The sequence below is a fragment of the Mycetomoellerius zeteki genome, unplaced genomic scaffold, assembly GCF_001594055.1.
Source record: "Mycetomoellerius zeteki isolate Tzet28-1 unplaced genomic scaffold, Tzet1.0 scaffold25, whole genome shotgun sequence".
NCBI lineage: Eukaryota > Metazoa > Arthropoda > Insecta > Hymenoptera > Formicidae > Mycetomoellerius > Mycetomoellerius zeteki.
Window position 1 is genome coordinate 3,622,239 of NW_017257227.1, and position 20,114 is coordinate 3,642,352.

Here is a 20,114-nt window from a genome sequence, read left to right on the forward strand (position 1 = left end):
CTAGTTTCCAATATTAACTTATCAGTCTATTAGCTTTACATCAATCTTGTAAATTACCTATCAACAACATACGTTCGTACAAGATTTTCTCTAATGCTCGATAAATTTCTACCTGCAATGTAAATTAACTTTTATCTTAATTTGATTTACTTACCTTTTCGTAATTCTTAGAGAATTAGAAAAAGATGAAGAGTAAATTAAACCGAGATTAAAATTAATCTACATTGGTAGAAATGGACAGAAGTTTACTAGCGCTAGCATCTCCGTGCGGGTAATAATATAATTAAAGATCTTGAACACGCCAGTAAATCTCACGGCAGTTTTCAGATATATTTACAATTCTATATTACATTTTTACATGTTTGAACAACAATTTCACATCATAGATTCTCAGAAGAGAACCTGTCGCAGAGTATAATTATTTGATTGTTCGTTACCGAGACCGCTGTCGAGGCAACGCACGAGGATAGTTTCAAGTTTTTAGTTACATTTTATACACAGTTTTAATATAGGAACAGAAACGCGCGAGAGAAAGAGAGAGAACGTTAGTTACGAGCTTCAGCCGCTGCCAATCGTTAACAACTTCTATCACACACATTTCCAGTATTATTTTATACGAAAAGATAGTCTGCTGCAACCGTTATCGACATACGTGCGTCTTTCTGTACCTATCTTAATTTTGATAAGTGCTTCATGCCTTAATTCCGTTTAAAATCTTTTTGATACACATTTCACGCGAATTTATTTTGGTTATTGATGCCTCGCATTTATAACGTTAAAAACAAATTAAAATATTATTATGTTTCTATATACGTGATTAATAATGCACTGACTTAAATAGTGTTTTTATTTTGTTAGACTTATCGTTGCAGAGAAATCAAACTCAGCTAGGCGAGACATAAAATCAGGAGATACGGTAGTGTCTCGGCGCTAAGCCAAGCGCATTCTTATTTACATAAACAGTCACACATTAGCAAAGCGAGAAATTAGAAAAATATATTTAATTTCTTGCAGCGTAATTGGCTAAAAGTGACAAAGATGTGGACTGTATTTTGGACACATGATTAATACAGTACGTGTTATGCAGTAATGAAGATAAATAGAGTTGTATCAATTTCGAGAATGCTTGAAAACACATCTTCAGTATTATACAATGTCATACTTGAGGACATTAATTAATATTTAAACGTTTCTTATTTTAAAAACTATTACAGCCTTGACATTTTGATACTAGGATTTTCATCTCCAAATTATCTCAGGAGTTACTAACGGGTATCAAGATGGGTTTAGAACCTTGTATACATACAGCTTATATCATATAAAAAATCTAAATGTAATTTAAAGAATAATTCACGTTAGTCGATAAATCTTTTGTTATTCGATTTGTGTCTTATTCAAAATACCTCCTTTTTCTGCGATTACACTAAACATAGAGAAGTTCCATTGGAGACACAATAGTTTAAATAATAAAGCTGCGTATTTTATCTCACACAATGTACATTTTATATATCAAAATACAAATGAGTGATTCGATAAAATATGAATCGAGAGGACTAGATTGCAATTCATTGTTAATAATGCCTTCGAGGTTTTGCAATCGAAAAAATCTTTTATAACATTCTCAATGGTATTCATATCTCAATGGTAGCATTTGCATGTGCTTGAGATATTTCACTCTATTGTATTAATTAAACACACCGCAAACGAGAATGCGCAAATATGACTGTGAATAAAAAGAACCTAACAAAAGGCATATCTATATTAAGTGCATTCCTAAAATTCGCGCTTTTTATGTCGAAAAATCGAAAATCAATTGTACGTCAATTACCGTGCATTGTAAACAGCAAGTTCGATAAAATCGGAAATAATCTTCCGTTATGACTGATCACTCTGACTCATATATCCTCACATACTTTATCAGTAGTAAGCGACGCGGTGCTGAATTGCATACGAAATTGGATTGGAATCTTAACGTGATTCCTTCCGCGTTGCACATCATCGAACGACAGTCGTCGGGATTGTGCAACGTAGTGTAAGTACACTTTTCGTCGAGACCCTCGAATAGTCATGTCGCAGCATCTCAAGAAAGTCTCGACGGGTCTTGACGGTGAGGTACCACCACCCAACCATTGTTTCCGGAAACAGCAGGCCCTATCGTCGGCGCGGCAGCGGCACTCGTTAACGCCCCCCTCTGATCCTTCATGATCTGCAATTGTCGCGTCAGGTTGCGACACAATTTCACCAGGGACTCCTGAAAGTCATCGCGTTAATCGCGATAATCATCGAAGTTGAAGACTTCTTAAACTTAAGGATTTTTTTTTAAGAGTTAGATTATCAAGTAATGAGAACTAATCCACTGGATCCAACGGTGCAAGCGAATGTAGAATTTATACAAAGAGCAATATAAAAAGGAAAAACCTTTTCATCTTCCAGTTTCCGTAACTCCTGCTGCTGTCGGAGACTATCGAGGCTCAGATTCTTCAACATCTCGTTCTTATGCTGGCTTAACAACGCTATCTCCGTTTGGACTTTGAGGTATTCCTCGGCTATCTGCTTGTGCTCCTCGAAGATCTCTCGCGAGAGTTTGCACGTGTCGTCGGGCGTGAGAGGCCTCAGGTCGGCATCAAGTAGGCGACAAAAGTCTTCGGTTGTAGTGCTGCTACCTACGGCATTCCAAGATTTTATCACGGATGTTGAATCATGAAATTCGTCATATCCGGCTGCAATGAAATACGCATTATTAAGAATATATAGTCTTAAATGTACAAGTGTAGACTTGAGCGTATCTTCAAAATATTACAAGATTACATGTTTGCACTGGCAAACAATTCGTGAAGATTATCATATCGAATTAGTTTATCAAACTACCACGCGCTTCCAGTCTTGCTAGGTATCCGAAAACGTAATTCCTCTTAATTCTAAATACTTCTATTCTGCATTTTCGATGAATGTGTACTAACGCAGTAGGACCCAGCAGCGTTTGAGAGTGTCGGTACTAACGATCTCCGGATAGTCGTCGCACATGTCGATCATCTAGCAGCCGCTGCTCTCACGCGAGCCACAGTTACCTCGACGACGTTAACGTCCACGATTATCCTCCGACAATGTGGCCGATCCTGTCGGCATAATTCCTTCGGTTCCTCGGAATCAGGTTCGGGTCTCCATCCTAGGATGTAAAAGGCAGCAGTCTCGAAAACAGCGTGATAGAGAATCGTGGCAATATCAAGAATCTCACTGGGACGGCTGAATTCTCATAATTATTGCGGTACCGCTAATGGCTTAATTAATGAAATGATCCGGGAATGGCCGTGTTCAAAAAGTATATCAATTCCCGGTCGGATCGATCGATGTGTCCTCGATAAAATCGAGCTCGTATTGCGCGCTTGGCGACCTGCGATCGGCGGGAGATGCTCCTCCGTAGGGAGTCGGCTCTCTACTAAACAAACGTACGTCTATATTGGGGATGCTGACTCAGCCACACCTGCTTCTAAATACTCCCCACCCTGGTTCCTACGTCGAGGAACGTCGCGGAGCGTATATGCGAGCCAAGAACAAAACGCGCTTCGTGGCTTGATTCATCCTCGAGAGAATCTCATGATTTTTTATTCGTCTTGCCGTCGTCTCTTTATCATCTTCCTCCTCTCTCATCCTTTTCTTTTTTGCGCATAATGCCTTAGTTTTTTCTTCTTTCTTCTCAACGTTTCTTCCACTATTTCCACAAACGTCTCTCCTCCTCACGTTTCCATCTCTGCTGACGCGATGGTCATCCTCTTCTTCGTCGTCGTAACGTGCCAATCAAAAGCGAGTCACACGTCCTACCGATTAGTCGTCAGTTAAATTTAGTGCACGCGCACATCGCGGTTGCTATTGCGGCTATACGGGCCCTTTGCCAGGGTACACCACCGGCGAACTCCACCGATCGACGAACCCTCGATGAATATAGCATGCTGAGCTTATAACTCGTCCCTTCTCCGTCTTCTGGTCGCATCTTGAGATTGACCGCAATTAAATTATTTATACGGTTGTCGCTATATAAAAATATATAATCCAGTACATATATGAGGAAATACTTTTGTCTTTTATATATAGACAGTAGTATATATTTGTGAATTTTTACAAGCTTCATGAGCAAAATTACTTAACAAGATTTATATGTCACATATAGATCCATATAAATATATTATCGAGAAAGAGATAAAAAATTATAGAAAGATAATATTAAACGATGCGATTATCATCTGGATGACTACCGCATAAACGGAATAATTATCATGTTGAGATAATAACTACGACGAATCGTATACGTGGAAATATATTATGAGCAATGTGCGTTAGTCGAAGCAGACGAGAGACGAAGATTGTGGAAGGCGCCCGGTGAGTCAGTGCTTAGTATTCTAGGCCGAAAATAATCTACTTCGTGTACCACAAAGCGCTACTCTGTAAGCTCAAAATGTGTGCTCATATCAGCTCGCCTGAAGTATCGTGTCCATTAAAAAATTTTATGTTATCTGACTTATTAATCATATTAATTTCATATCTTTTTCATAATTGTGCCGAAAGATGAGATAATATGATGAATTATGATAGCAATCAATAATAGAAAAAGTATATCTTCTTTTCTATCATTGATCGATTATCATATCGCAAATCAAACTTATGGTATTTATAATACAATGGTGTCTTATATACATATGTATTATACATTGCGTGCATCGTATATATTGATCAATTTCTAGAATTTATATATAAATATATGTATTTATAATATAATATTATGTGTTATAAATATACATAAATTCGGATCTTTCACTTGAGATAAATTTAGGTTTTCTCTATTTTCCAACTTCTATATTTTTGTACTTACAGATAACGCAATGTGATTGTACATATTATTAATTTAATTCATACATTGATTGCCGCATAAGGCATTAAACAGATAATTCTTGCGTTAATTTTCCTGGCAATGTGCCTTCAATGCGACAGAGACAGGTCTCGTATAGACAGCCAGTTTGGTGCCACCAGCCTCTCTGCGATCTTTTTTCGGCACTTGTTCGGAGAAAGGCTTGGATACGTATTCGCATACAAAGCCCGTAAAACTCTTTCTGTTTATTTATGAATAAATCGAAATCAAAGCGATCAATATCACATTTGGTTATCACGTATAAAAAAACATCAATTAAGTAAAAAAAATATATTTTGTACAAGTATACTTTAAAGTATATAAAAGTTTTTTGTAAAAACGTAATGTATGATAATTAGAGTTTAATCGCAAAAATTCTAATTTTTCTATTTAATATATTTTTTCATAAAATAATTCTGTGTTAATTAATAACTCAGTATTATGTAAAAAGTATCATCATATAATGCCCAATTTCTTCATCTCTAAATAACTTTATCCAAGAGGTACCTCTCAGATTACAATGGAGATATCTCCTGGATAGGTTATCCGCAACTTATCTGAAAGTGAAGAAATTGGGCATAAGTAAATCAAATTCAAAATACACTTACTTTGATTATTTTTCTTCGTTTTTTGAACCACTTTGTCTAATCCAGCCATGTTATTTGGAATTTCCCAAGATGTATCAGAAGAGCTCGGCAAATCCCAAGCGTTCTATAACATGTTAAAAATAACGTTATTGTATATAAAATTACTTTTGATAGAGAGAGAGAGAGAGAGAGAGAGAGAAATTCTGTATTTTTAACATATATATGTATATATATATATTACGGATTTCATTATATAAACAGTAATATCCTTGGTGAAAAAATGTTGCTGAAATTATTCCACGTTTTGGAACATTTTTCAACAAAATTTTAACATTTCGAAAAAATTTCAATTTAATTTCAGTGATTTTTAGTTGAAAAATTCATTTTCGACAAAATTTCAGAAAAATTTCAGCAAAATTTTCAAACAAATTTCAGCAAGAATTTCAGAGAAATTTCGGTTGGATTTTAGTGATTTTTCAGTATGTTAGCTGAAAAATTCACTTTCAGTGAAGTTTCAACAAATTTTCAGCAATTTCGCTGAAATATTTCAAAACGTGGAATAATTTCAGCGAAACTTTTTCACCAGGGATATGAAATAATCGAAAAGATAGTTATGAAATGTAAAAGATACATAAAAAATAAAAATATATAATTAAATATAAAAGTGATATTCAAAGTACATACTAACAACAGAATTACTAACCGGATCACACTCCACGTGCAACGGAGCGAAATTGCAGTTTTTGCTTTGCAATGCAGCGAGCGTGTCGTCATGTGCCGTCGGTGCTGTTGCACTTTGTAATGATTTAGCGTGTTCTAAATTGCTATCCACACTCCCGTGAAAGTTATTCAACATTGGAACCTCGACAGGTATTCGTTGAAATCCTAAATTATTTTGCCGCGATGAAAATTTTGTCGACCCATCGCTGATCGGCGCGGTACGAGGTAATGCAAAAGGTTTCTCTTCATTCGAGCATTCGTTAGTTTTTTCTACAGGCTTTGGAATTGTACGAATAGTGCCGTTTTCCACAGAGCCGTTCATTCGAAAATCTAATGTACTGACTATATCAAGCGTATCCTCTCTCGATGTTTTGTTTTCGTCTACATCATCTTCACTACCTATAATAGATACATATATATCATTTTTTTATAATAATGTGATATGTAATGAATTTTAAATATGTTGTACATACTTAAGGAATATTCAACAGGTTCTAAATGGCGACTGAAAAATTCTGATAGCTCAGTCATTATCCTTACTACTTCGTCCATAGAAGGTCTTTCTTCAGGTGCTTTCTGCCAACATCTGTTGAGAAAAATAAACATAAGTATCAAAAATAGATTATATATATATTTTAAGTACGTATATTTTTTACAATTGTATGGTTTTTAAATATCATCCATAAGCAACAGAAATCTGTTCATGAATATAGGTATCCATATAGCCAAGCTTGCAGAGACAGATTTTGAGCAAAGTAGTTATTTTTAATGGCAGAAAGGCAACAAATTTCACAGTCTGTAATATCTGATATTACAAACTGCTGCCAGAAATAAGACAAAACATGCTGATATGTTTTGTCTACAGAAACCGAGCAAGATGTACAACTCTTACTCAATTTCTACTGCCAGTCTGCCTTCATATTATCCGCGCATATAGACCTTGCTCGGTTTCTGTCACCAATCTGCTGGCATAGCATATCAGTAGACTTCATCGACAGATTCTTAATACATATACAGATGGCTATGGGTCTACAATAGGAATCTAATCAAATTTGCTGCCAATCTATCAGCAAACTGCTAGAATTTTGCTATCTGGATAGTAAACTTAGATTTATAGATATATAATGTCATACATTATTAGACACTTTGTGTTTTGCATATTTCTTACTTAGTCATAAGATCTTCAATTGGTCTCGGGCATCCTTCTATTAAAGGAGGCCTCTGTCCTACATGAACAGCCCACATTATCCTATAGGCTGAAGCACCAAGGTCATCAAAGGGTTTTTTGCGTGTTAAAACCTCCCACAAAATGATACCCCAACTAAATACATCACACTTCTCTGTATACCTAGATCCTTCGAATACTTCTGGTGCCATCCATGCGGCCGAGCCTTTATTATTAGTCATATATGTATTTAAGTCACAGGCTGTGCCGAAGTCACAGATTTTAAGCCTCTGTCCACCCATAACTAATAACAAATTAGGTGGCTTTAAGTCTCTGTGGGATAAAGTTTATAAAATTTACTGCTTGATTCAGTTTCTCGAAAGGACGAGTTTTCACAATCACGAGCATGTTAATGTTTTCTTACCTGTGTATCAGTGGTTTCGGTTTCATATTGTGAAGATAAGCGACGCCTTGCGCACACTGCAGGGTCCAACTCATAGCATGACCAGTAGTATAATGTGGTTGAGGATTGCAATGTAGCACTGTCCATACAAACATAAAAACTTAATACAATCATTTAGTTCGTTTAATTAGAAGAAACGATTTCTTCCTAGACATTACCATTATATAATGATCCACCTTCTGCATATTCCATCACTAGACATACTGGATTTTTGGTGCACGCTCCATACAATTTAACAATATTGGGATGAGCGACTCGGGACAACTGTCGAACTTCCACAGTGAAGGCTTTTCTTTCTCCTTCTGAATTTATATGTTTCACGGCGACATCCTGTCCTCTCCATTTTCCTTTCCAGACAACTCCAAAGGATCCCTTACCAACCACCTATGACCAAATAGGAATCAAGCATAAATCAGCGATACTCTTAAGTCCTTTTTACCAACGTACTTTCTAAATTCTTTGGAGTTGAGTCTCACTTTGAAAAGTGAAAATCAAGCCAGTCTTAATAAATTTTCAATCTTTAAGAATGAGATTTCACTCTTTAGAATGAATTAAAAAATTTTAAAAAGTAGATTTACTTAAATCTTGACTTATTTTTTTATTTTTTCCAAGTATTAAAAAACAAATTAAATCGAGATTAAAACTAATCGATATTGACGGAAATATAGACATTAGCTAATGGCGAATTCGATTAGAAGCACTAGTGCGCACTGGTGCATATTAAAGCCGTTGTACACTGATTTAATTTGAGTATAAAAATGAAATACAAATATTCAAAATTATGAAATACATATTTTACCTAATAGTACAATAAAATATACTGAGTATTTCATGATTTGATCGATTTCTATGTTTATTTATAAACATTTCTTTACGTTATTTTATGTTACAACGGCTTTAATTGCACTAGTGCGCACTGAGTGCGTCCAATCGAATTCGCTATAAATGTTTTTATCTTGTATATTAGGATATTGAGTTTGTATGACACAACTGTAGAATAGAAAAGAATATCATCTGACCGCATATTCTTTTTTAAAGAACGTGGCTAACTTCATGTGCTCTACTATGAGCTAACTTTGATCAAACTCCAATTAATTGACGATCGATTTAATCGAGAGAATCGTTGTTTTTATCAGAAAATTTAACTTCTAATTTTTCTTCCTATGTATCAAGTGGTGAAAAATTGACAATTCTATTTACGTTAACAGGACATTACAGACATTACTTAAAAAGAAAGTCGAAGTTTCGTCGAAATCATCCTGTATTCTCTTGTGTACGAATGATCTGTTCTCCCTCGTTTGAGGTTATCCTGCTGAGATCGAATGTTTCGTAGGGACAACAGCATTGTAAAACAAGCTTCGGCTGTGAGAATTAACAATCGAGACGACGTTAAATTTATAAGAAGCATCCGACGCGGAACGAGATAAAAAAAATACGAAGGTAGAGGACGAACTACCTGCTCCGTTTCGATTTCATTATAATCGATTTCTTCAACGAACTGCTGCTGATGGCCGGTCATTACTCTGCTTGCCATCGCACACAGTCGGCACATAATTTTTTCATTACATGAGAGTGATTATCACATTATTGTCAGGGCACATTTAATCAACGTTACAAGTTCGCGCACGAGTACGTGTTTACTCAAATTGTCTTCAAACAACCTCGGGAATCGCCCCCCATTTCCCGTATCGGAGCGAAGGAAGGGCACTGCACGGATAATCTCGTTGGGACGAGCAAAGCGCCACTAGAATGGAAGTTATCGTGAGCATGATGTAAGTAGAGTCCTATATTACAAGAGATGCACAAATGGGTTTCGCTTGTTGATTGGCTGGTTGATAGCGGCCACCAATCAAAATCGAGAATATCGGGCCCGCAGCAGATCCTTTGTACTGGGGATCTATTCTTGAAAAGAAACGTATACGAAAGTCTAGGGAAATATTACAGTATACGTTACGTATACTATAGTATTTTCCTAGTTTTTCGTATACGTTTCTTTTCAAGAATAGAGCCCCCCTGTTCCTCTGTGCAAACTATGGCTGCGTTCAGCAGAGAAAGCAGCTTTGCAACTGTTGTAAAATTCTTTAATATGATTGGTTTATACGTTTAGATCTGTAAGGAACCAAAACCAAGAACCAATCGTATTGAAGAATTTTACAACAGTTGCAAAGCTGCTTTCTCTGCTGAATGCAGCCAATAACTGCGTTCAGCAGACTCAACAGTTTTGCAACCGTTTTATGATTGTCTGCTGAGATAGGACCATTCTTCTAGATCTAAAAGTATGATCCAATATTGTTACTCATCTCTTTCCAATTCTAGAATTGGAAACAGACAATGAATAAGTTGAATCTCGATTAAGAGTTAACCGTGAGTTGTGAAACTGGGCCTTAATGTTATTTGTTGCGTCGTCTACAATATGCGAAGTAAGCTTGGTTTAAGAAGTAAGGGTGCAGTCATAATAGAAGGAATTAGGAATAAGGAATAACGATTTCAACCTATTAGAAACCGTGTATTCTGATGTATCCGATTTCTAATAAGTTGAAATCGTTATTCCTTATTCCTTCTATTGTGGCTGCACCTTAAGAGTAAGAAATTGATCAATCACAGTCGATTATTCTTCTCACATTCGACTGTAACTGGTCAATTTCTTACTCTTAAGCCTTAAACACAATAGGCATCGTATTAAAGAATCACTAAGCGCTAATTGATTAGTTTTCTCTACTGAACGCAACCAATAGACCTGTTCTTTTTGGCTGAACTTTTGCACCAGTACATCTTTCTTCCTTTTCTCTCCAGGAGGAAAAAAGAGGAAGAAAGATGAACTGGTGCAAAAGATCAGCCAAAAAGAACAGACCTAATATCGTGCTGGTACATATCGCTGGTTCTGAGTGAGGATGTTAGATGGCGCTCGAGGTACAATTCATCAACAATTCATCATTCGATAAAATTTATAATTATGTTTAAATCTCTTGATTTTGGAATATATGATTCATACTTCAAAAGAATATATATATCTTTCAAATGAATATGTTGTGTATTAAATATATATCTTGCGAATTAAATATATATCTTATTTATATTCAGTTTTATCAAAATATAAATTAATTTAAATTTATAATCTCAATTTATTAATTTAATCTTTACTTTTTTTAATTCTTAGAACTAAGCATAAATAAAAAGTTAAATTGAGATTAATAAATTTAATCTATTATACGTTGATATAAAAAAATATTACTTATTTATATGCGTCATTAATTGCATCAAAAGTACAAAACATATTTGACAGAAAATGAGAAAAAGAAAATAAAGATAAAAAAATGGTACAAGAAAAGATTCGGTACTATAATAATTAAAATCTATCTTTTTATATATCTATTTGTTTGAATTTTTTTCGTAATTGTAATAATACACCATAAAAAATTCAATTGTATTTTTTTAGATATATTTATTTAAATAAAGATTTTTATACATTATATATATATAATATTAGACTGACAAGAAAAAAAAATTTTTTTTTAATCGCGGCTTCTTAGCTCAAAAGTTGGAATTTTACAACCTCCTACAGGGACTTTAAAAGGGTCTTTAAAAGTTGTATTTAACTGGATTATAAAACGTATGAAGAGAATAACGACCCATTTGAACGCTTAGAACTTTGCTAAAATCAACCTTGAACTCGAAATTTGGTCATACTATATTTTCACGTTAATCGGGTTATATTTCTTAAGGTGTATATCGTAGGGTTAAATTATTTCATCGTGTTCAGCGACCAAAAAATATATAGTACCACATTTAAAATCCGGATTAAGTTATTTTGTATCAAATCAATGTATTAAGGAAAATTGAAACTTTGATTTAAAAATCGTTCACCAGCGACCTCTAAATTTTAATATTTTTTGATAAAAATTTAGGGGTACCCTTTGACATGAAATGAAAGCTTTTGAGCTGAGAGATCGATTAAAAAAAAATTTTTTTTTTCTTGTCAGTCTAATATACTACGTTTATATATATTTTTTTTAATAAATCAATTTCTCAGATATTCTGCACACAAAAAAGTGCTTTCCAGTTAGAAACATGACACAGTGCTGCACGCAGTGAATCATTTTATCTTTATTTAATATTAGCAAACAACTTAGCAATACATAACGATTCACTGTGTTACACTGTGTCATCTTGGAGAAAGCACCCGAAAGTATTAAAATCGTCAAAACATCAGTAGTTTATGAAATGCCTTATATTTCATTTCGACGTAATAAAATACGAAATGTTTCGTAAAATATTTAATTTCAACTTTGTGTCTTTATGAAATATAAATTAGAATTTTGTACCAGTATATATCTATATATATTAGCACAAGATTGTAATTTATATTTCATATCTAAACTTATGTTTCCTGAAGACAAGATAATTGAAAAGTAAATATATTTTACAAAACATTTCATATTTTGTCATATCAAAATAAAATATACAGCATCTCATATATTAATGATGTTTTGATGATTTTAATACTTTTAGGTGCTTTCTCTAAGATGACATAGTGTATCATTATGTATTCCTAAGTTGTTATCATATATATATATATGTGTGTGTGTTTATATATAAATATAATATATATATAAACGTAAATATATATAGTATATATACGTTTCTATATGTAAACATATTTAATATTTAATATTTAAACGTATAATATATTTAATTTAATATATTTAATATTACCATTAATTATTATTCTATTCTTTCTTATATTCGACAAAATATATTACTTGTATTTGATACAAAAAATTCTCATGAAATTTTTTATTATACTCGACATAAAATGAAAACGCCAGGGTATAGGTCGACAAAATAAAATTCCGCATCATTGCGACAGGGACGCGACGAAACAATACGTTCGTGAAACGTCCAACGTGTTATCTACCGCAATACCGCAATGCATAATTCCTAATGTGTACAGATACCGTTCCGTGCCACACGTTATTCGCATGCGAATGTGGCAATACATCGCGAGCTCACATCATAGAAGAGGAAAGCAAGAAGGAAATGGCTCGTCTTTCAGCCGAACTGTACTGAACTTAACTCACGCGCGCGTGTAATTGCGCGAGTTAGAGATATGTGCGGGTTGTATGTATCGGGTTAGATATACGGTACCTGGCCTTTACGCTGACCCATGCTTTCACCCGGTAGCGTCTTCGTCTCGTCGACTCGCTTCGTCCTGCGTCCCCCGTAGCCTGTAGTCCTCATCGCGGATTCGTCCTCGCTGGTCACCTACTTAGACAGCCATGACGTAATACCTATACGAAGGGATGTTTACGAATAACATCAAATCTCATCGTTACTAAATTTTTTGCGAGATCTTCGCCAAGGTGACGCAGAACTCTAGATTATAGCTTCCCTCTTTGCATTAAAATAAATTATTCCAAAAACAATAACTTGCCAATGAAAAAATTTCGTCCTTGAAATTTAATAATATAATAATAATAATATAATAATAATAATAGTTTATTTTATGTGCGAGATGATAATGATAGTTGACAGGATAGATAAGTATGCTGTGCGAGCATGACGGAGATACATGCGAAAGATAAGACTTTAGAGAAGCGGCTATGATGTCTATCAGAAAATTAAAAAAAGAGTTAATGAGTTCATAACGTAAAACAAATAGAATGCGAACAAAACAGAACATGGGTAACACGATAAACTAATTTGTAATTTTAAACATCTCGAATCGCCGCGATATCGCTGATATCTTTTCTTATTGTTAATATATGGTACGTTTCTGATGGGATAATCGAAATCAATAACAACGATGATTCAAGATAAATTTTCCTTTTATTCTGTGTCGTAATGAATAGGCATGCTCGTTATAAAGTATGAAAGGAAAGTTTATCCTGAATCATCGTTATTGTTGATTTAGATCATCCTGTCAGAACACAGTATATATCAACAGATTATAGGCCCAATACATTAGTATATAATTGATTTTATAATAATAAAAAGCGAAAAGAAAAAATACTAAAATCAAAATTTAAATACTAATCGGGCTCTCGAAATTAAAAAACAATAATAAACAAAATTAAAAACAATAATAAAGATACTAAATTTTTAAAGTAAATATAAAATAAATTTCTGTGGATTATATCGTAATTCCAACATTTATTACGCTATTAAAGGCGTACAAATTTAATATTTTGAGGATGGCCTTGAATGCGGTCAAAAATATACGAATTTGTAATAGCAAATTAAATCAAGAGACAACACGGTAGTGTCTCGGCGCTAAATGCGCAACGACACTACCGTGATTCCTTTACGCGAGACCGCGAGTATAATTTACTTATACATCTAAACTTTTCAGCTGTTTACGCATCAAGTACCGTGCCGTACTCTTATTTGTCTAACTTTTTGTAAATTATTTAATTTTTTACTTAATTTCTTTAAATTTTTATATATAAAAAGAATGAATGAAGGATATAATATTTACAATAAAGTAACATATAATAATGTATAATATATAATATGTGTAATCAGTATAATAAAATATCCATCTAAATAGTTAAAAGTAGAGCGAGGAACTAGCAAAGGCTTGCCGCGTAAGCAAGAGCAAAGAAGAACGCACCGAAGTCTAGCAGATATTACGCCAAAGTTACATTAAGGTTTGTTAGATTACTGAGATAGATTAGAGACCTGTATGAGAAAACGGGAATAGGTATCTCTGCCACACTAGCGGACCTCGTGTGCACTACTTTGGCGTTGTTCATTATCTCTCGTAATATTTCGTAACGCAATTCTGGTCTGCAAACGGTTACGAAACCGAATTATTTCGAAGCTCGCAATCAATTAATGAAATATCGAGTGAAGATCTAATTAAGAAAAGCGAATGGCTTTTCCTGGGTGGCTTGTGAGTTATACTTTAGCGTTGTGATGTGCGTGATGCAACAGTTGGCTATTTGTTATTACGTGATTATGCTACTCACGGATGATCTTTGTCATAACCACGCGGCAGAGTCTTAATTACCATCATTTTTCATTACAATCATTAAGATTCATCATGACAGTGATGATCAGATCGATTAGAAATTAGATACACATTTCCAAGATTAAATTCACACAGCTAGTATAACAATTTAATTAATTTACTATCAAGGCAATTTACTAAAAGGATATAGCTTTGTTTTATCGAGAGGGAAAGAAATAAAATATATTTACACTGACAGAATATATTTAAAGTGGAATCTCACTCTAAAAAGTGAGAATTGAACCAGTCTTAAAAAAGAGTGGTTTAATTTTTAATCTTTAAGAATGAGAGAAGAATGAGACTCTTCAGAATGAAATGCTCTGTAAAAGTTTTGCAGAGAAAGAAACGAGACGGAAATAAAAAATAAAAAAAGAATTGTTCATAAATTATTAATATATTTTGTGCCATATCATATATATATAAGAAATATCCAAAATGTATCTTAAATGTATTCTGCCAGCGTATATCTTCCTATTCTAAAATGCCTTTGTTGCAGGCTGCTGATGTAACGCATTTCAATGTGCAACCAATCAATGTAATCGCGATAATTTACACACGTTACTAAAGTTATACATCTCCTACGATTTCATCTTAACGTCGCATCTCGTGAATACCGCGAAAATGGACGAACGTACGGTACTGTGCCATGTACGTATTAATCTCTCGGCACCTTTCACCGAGCGCGTGTCATCACGGTCCATCATATTCGGAAGGATTGTATAGCGCTCGCTCACGAATCGTGATCTTAACGTACCCTCGTCTTGAGAGCTCTTGCCGCACGATCCACGAGCTATAATATCGTGTCCACGACGACGCTCGCTCGACACATAGAACCCGGCGTTAAACAGTGCCCCGGTCTTACGTAAGGAATGAACGCGGGAAAAGCCACGGTTCCCCCCATGCAAACATCGCATAATCGCTTTTTTTTTTAGTGGTGCCTCAAACTACGTTGGAGAATATTACCCTCGTAATGGCGCGCGTAAAGCGCGACCAGCAATTCCGTTTTTCTTACATTCTTCGTGAAGAAGGAAGCGACCGGGAGGCTTCTACTGGAATCTCGAACATACGTGGGTTTCGATTAACCGAGATCGACAGCCGCTTATTAACTGTTGCAGCAGAGATGCCGCGAGGGATATAAATAATTCAGTTTATTTATCGAGACTAACGATCACGCGTGAGCGCAAAAAAATTTGTGAGAGTGATTGAAACCGACATTCATAATCTGTTCTTATTTCAAAACTGTCTTAAAATGCTAATACGACTTCTGATTGATTCGTAACATTTTATACTCAAAACAGTCTCAAATATAAGAATTAATTATGAATCGGCCTGAGTCATAGCAAATAAAAAAAGCTTGGAAAGCTTTTAAATCTCGACTGGGGATGCACTGAAAAAAATATCTGGTTGATTAATTGGATTAATTCTAGTTGAAAATGGACGAATCTGAATTTTCTGGTTAAATCTAATAAATTATAATTGAAATAACTAAAAATTTGATTGATATAATTAGACTCTTCTGATTCGTCCATTTTCAACCAGACATTTTTCTCAATGTAGACAATGTAAATTTCGACCTCGCTGAATATCTGTAATGGTGCCAATTGCTAATTTCGCGCAGGTAATGGTACTATTATCAAGAGATCTCGTGAAGAGATCTTCAATTCATCGTTTCCGCAAAGACGAAATTACGCGATGGAACAGTATCGGGAAACTCAGGACAGTGAAAGTTATCCCTCGACCCCGGCGAATGTACCTCTGATGTTCTAATAAATTAGTTGCACGCCAATCACGCATTCATTCTTATACCCGTGGGATGAGATCCACAGGAAATCTCTCGCGTTAAAATCTCTTCCGTATATAAATACATTCATTAAATTGTTTAAATCTATGTTTCCTACAAAATGTTTCCTACTAATAATAAGTAGTATAAAGTAATAACGATATAATATTATTATTACAATTGGAAATAAAATTATGTAGATATAAAATCAAATTTCTTTGCATTAGATTTCGATCCACTTTTATTATAGAAATATAAAAGTAAAGAAAATCTAATAAAAAAAAACCTTTGTGAGAGACTATCTGTAACAATTTTTAAGTAAAGTGTTTTAATTGGTTAAAAAATACTTAGTTAATTATTAATAAATTAATAAATAATCATTAATAATAAATGTTCTTATCACGTAGTAGACAATAATATTTATTTTTTATTGGTGCACAGAGCACGTAATACTTGTATAATTTGCAATAATTATCCTGTGTTGCATCGCATCTTAATTAATTATAAAAATATTACACGGGAAAAATCCCTTGGGAAAATTTATTTCAGAAAACTTTAAAAAAATACTTAAAACTTACTGTAGAGAAAACCTAAAAAATATGAAAGGTAAATTTGGACACTTTAAACTTTTCTTTAAAGTAACTTTAAAATTTACCTATTCAAATTTTTAAATACTTTAGCAAAACTGTTTTTTCTGTATAGTTATTAATGATAACTTTTATTAATATAGCAGTCAAGAATCCGTTACTTTTGATCGACACTTGAGACATAGATACATCACAGTGAGAGGTTTAACTTGTGGGAGGTTTAACGTTCTTCATGAATAATTAATCACGAATGCATTGGCGTTATAATATAATCAATTCTGCAATTGAAGTTGCAAAGTAGCTAAATGTAATAATAGTGTAATGATATTAAACACATCGTTGTTCGAATGTCGTTAGCGTAAACGCCTCGTGTAAACGCTGTAATTTCACGCTCCATCACGCGTTATTATTGTCCGATTATCGATTTCTTGTTAGAAACTATTAAGTACAATTCATTTCTAATTTCTACAAGATTGACGTGATTTAAACGAAAGAATATGTTCAGTAGCGAATTCTATTCTTAAAACAAATTATATCGGTGCTCCTTAATCTGTAATTTGATGACGACACAAGAGTTAATGCGGTGTGATGAAGAAGCTTAATTAAGCGAGTTTGTCACATACATTACACTAGATTCGTTTATATTGCTATACATGAAATTAGCAAAGTTGTGAAAGCATATGTGGCATTCCACATCAAAACGAGCACTTTTGAAACATCGTCATTTTTAATTTTTTTTAATTTGTTGATATCCTACAGATAAAAATATGAGATATGTATTTCGCGAAAAAAATTTAAGATTTTTTTTGTAAAGGTATTCACTCTTGTAAGTTGCAGAAATTCATAAAAAAAACGTCGCTTATGCGAACATTCAAGTTATTATATCGTCAAAGTTAGTCATATAAAAAGATGCAAGAAACTAATTTTAAAGATCTTAAATTGTTCTATGGATGGGTTATTTTTAATTTATCATTTTCATGTAAATAAATTATTTTCTATTTGTTTACAATTTTTATTAACATTTTTCATCATCAACTCACCAATTAAAAAATTTTGTGAAAATACCATCATATTCTCACTTCAATTATGTGAAGTAACCTTGAAAAAATTACAAAATGAAACTCGAATGGAATGTATAGTTAAAAAATTCTGTTGTGTGACAGCGCGGTTCCATATAAAGTAATTAGGGGGAAGACGCCACATTTAAGCGTTTATTCTTGAATAACTTCTTAATGTTATTTTATATGAATATGAATTAAATTACGAAAAAATATTATTAATATTCTAGAGACCTTTCTTTATTTACACAATATAAATTTAACGTTTAATATTTCGCATTATTGAAAAAAATTGATATATCATACTTTGCAAAAGTGACAGCTTCCCCCTATATGTATGGATAAAATGCCACCTCTTATGGGAGAAGATGTTACAAACAATTAAATAATGCAATGCAATATAAACTTGCATTAATATTTTACTTATTTATAGTCCATAATGAAGAGTTTAAGCTATAAAAACACATAAAGGTATGATAAAACCTAAATTGAGGAAATATGAAAGAGAGTAATTTAGGAAGTAAGTTGAACAATATTTTTATTGGTTTAAAAAAGCATTTCATTAACTTAAAATATTTCGATTATATAAAGCATCCAAAATTTTAATTCATAAAATCATTTTAATGACCGTTTCAAGCAGGAAAAATTGTGTTTTGTATTTACTGTCATCTTATTCCCAAGTGTAAGAGAAATATTCAATTGCAATTTTTACGCACATAAGAATATTACAAATTATAATCTATATCATCCACATAACCGTCAGGGAACACTGTTTGAAACCGTATATTATTTGCCTGGTTTTACAGTCATCGAAATACAGATCTTAGCTATTAACATACCAAATATTACAAAGAGCATGTTTCACAACCTACCTTTTCGTATTTCGTATAATCTTCTCCAATTCGACATTGGCATGACATGTTTATCTAAGCTGATAACTGCGCAACTGTTTGCCTCACGTTTTTGTCAGTATGGTCAACGCGCGTTCTATGAAAAAACTATAAATAAAGTGGCGTCTTCCCCTTTATGGCATCTTCCCTCGAATTACCTATGCGGAATAACTTTTTAATTTTATCGTATCCAGGAGATCCAAATCTATAAAAAAACATTATTTCTTTTATTTACACCTTTTTGAGCACAAATCAACCTCTTTTTAACATCTTCCTTTGTAGGTCTATAAATAATTTGTAAATTTATAAATAATGCCTAGATCTATCTATTTGTTATATCAGGATGGAGAGGAAAGAATTATGGGCGCTTTCACGCTCTGATCAAGTGTCTCGCGACCGGGATGATATCATGATCGCGAAAGAGACAATGTCCGAATAACGGCCTCGAATCGGAGTTGTCCGATTTTTGAAGGAGGCCGGCGTCAACCTTTCGAAAGTGTTTTTTCTCCTCTCTGCTGCCTCTGCGTGCCAGCCTTCTCTCTTCCTCGTTCGGATAGAAAAAAAAGAAGCGATGTTCCCGTGAAAGTTGCCTTCTGGCTACTACGAAGTGCCGTCATGCCTTCCCGGTGATCTTCCCTAACTCATCCCCGATCTCTTCGCTGTGCTCAACTTCTTATCCTGTTTTGCTCGCAAACATCTTCGATCCTATTTCGCATACAAAGTTTCTTTGCCAATTTTTCTCAAAATTACGCAAATATTTTTTCGTTACGTTCTTAAAACGTTTCTTCGTATCCGGGAAAGTTATTTGAGTTGATTCTGTTTCTGATAAATCTACCCAGTATATTAAAAATCATATGAAACCACGATATTATATTTACAAAAGTTATAAGCTCCTTTTTAAGAATTGTGTGTGATCAACTAAAGAGAGGACACACACTGAAAAAAAGATTGGCTG

General features: G+C 33.8%; 1 protein-coding gene across 1 annotated transcript; it reads right to left on the bottom strand.

Moving 5' to 3' along the window:
* Positions 1–305: 305 nt before the first annotated feature.
* On the bottom strand, positions 306–9,515 carry LOC108723827 (mitogen-activated protein kinase kinase kinase 7). The gene is made up of 9 exons (XM_018449834.1): positions 9,292–9,515; positions 7,994–8,219; positions 7,797–7,914; positions 7,376–7,705; positions 6,681–6,793; positions 6,191–6,606; positions 5,509–5,611; positions 2,419–2,663; positions 306–2,251 (listed from the first exon to the last, which is right to left on the bottom strand). The coding sequence occupies exons 1-9, from the start codon at positions 9,385–9,387 to the stop codon at positions 2,081–2,083; spliced, it is 1,818 nt and encodes a 605-aa protein (XP_018305336.1). The 5' UTR covers positions 9,388–9,515; the 3' UTR covers positions 306–2,080.
* Between the last annotated feature and the right edge of the window lie 10,599 nt (positions 9,516–20,114).

Bases quoted from the DNA above. Each gene is read 5' to 3' on its own strand.
- LOC108723827 (XM_018449834.1), bottom strand. From the start codon at position 9,387: ATGTGCCGACTGTGTGCGATGGCAAGCAGAGTAATGACCGGCCATCAG. The intron at 8,220-9,291 runs GTAGTTCGTCCT...ATTTGGTCATAG, and splicing joins ATGAAATCGAAACGGAGCAG to GTGGTTGGTAAGGGATCCTT. The intron at 2,664-5,508 runs GTAAGTGTATTT...GGAATGCCGTAG, and splicing joins AACGAAGAAAAATAATCAAA to GTAGCAGCACTACAACCGAA.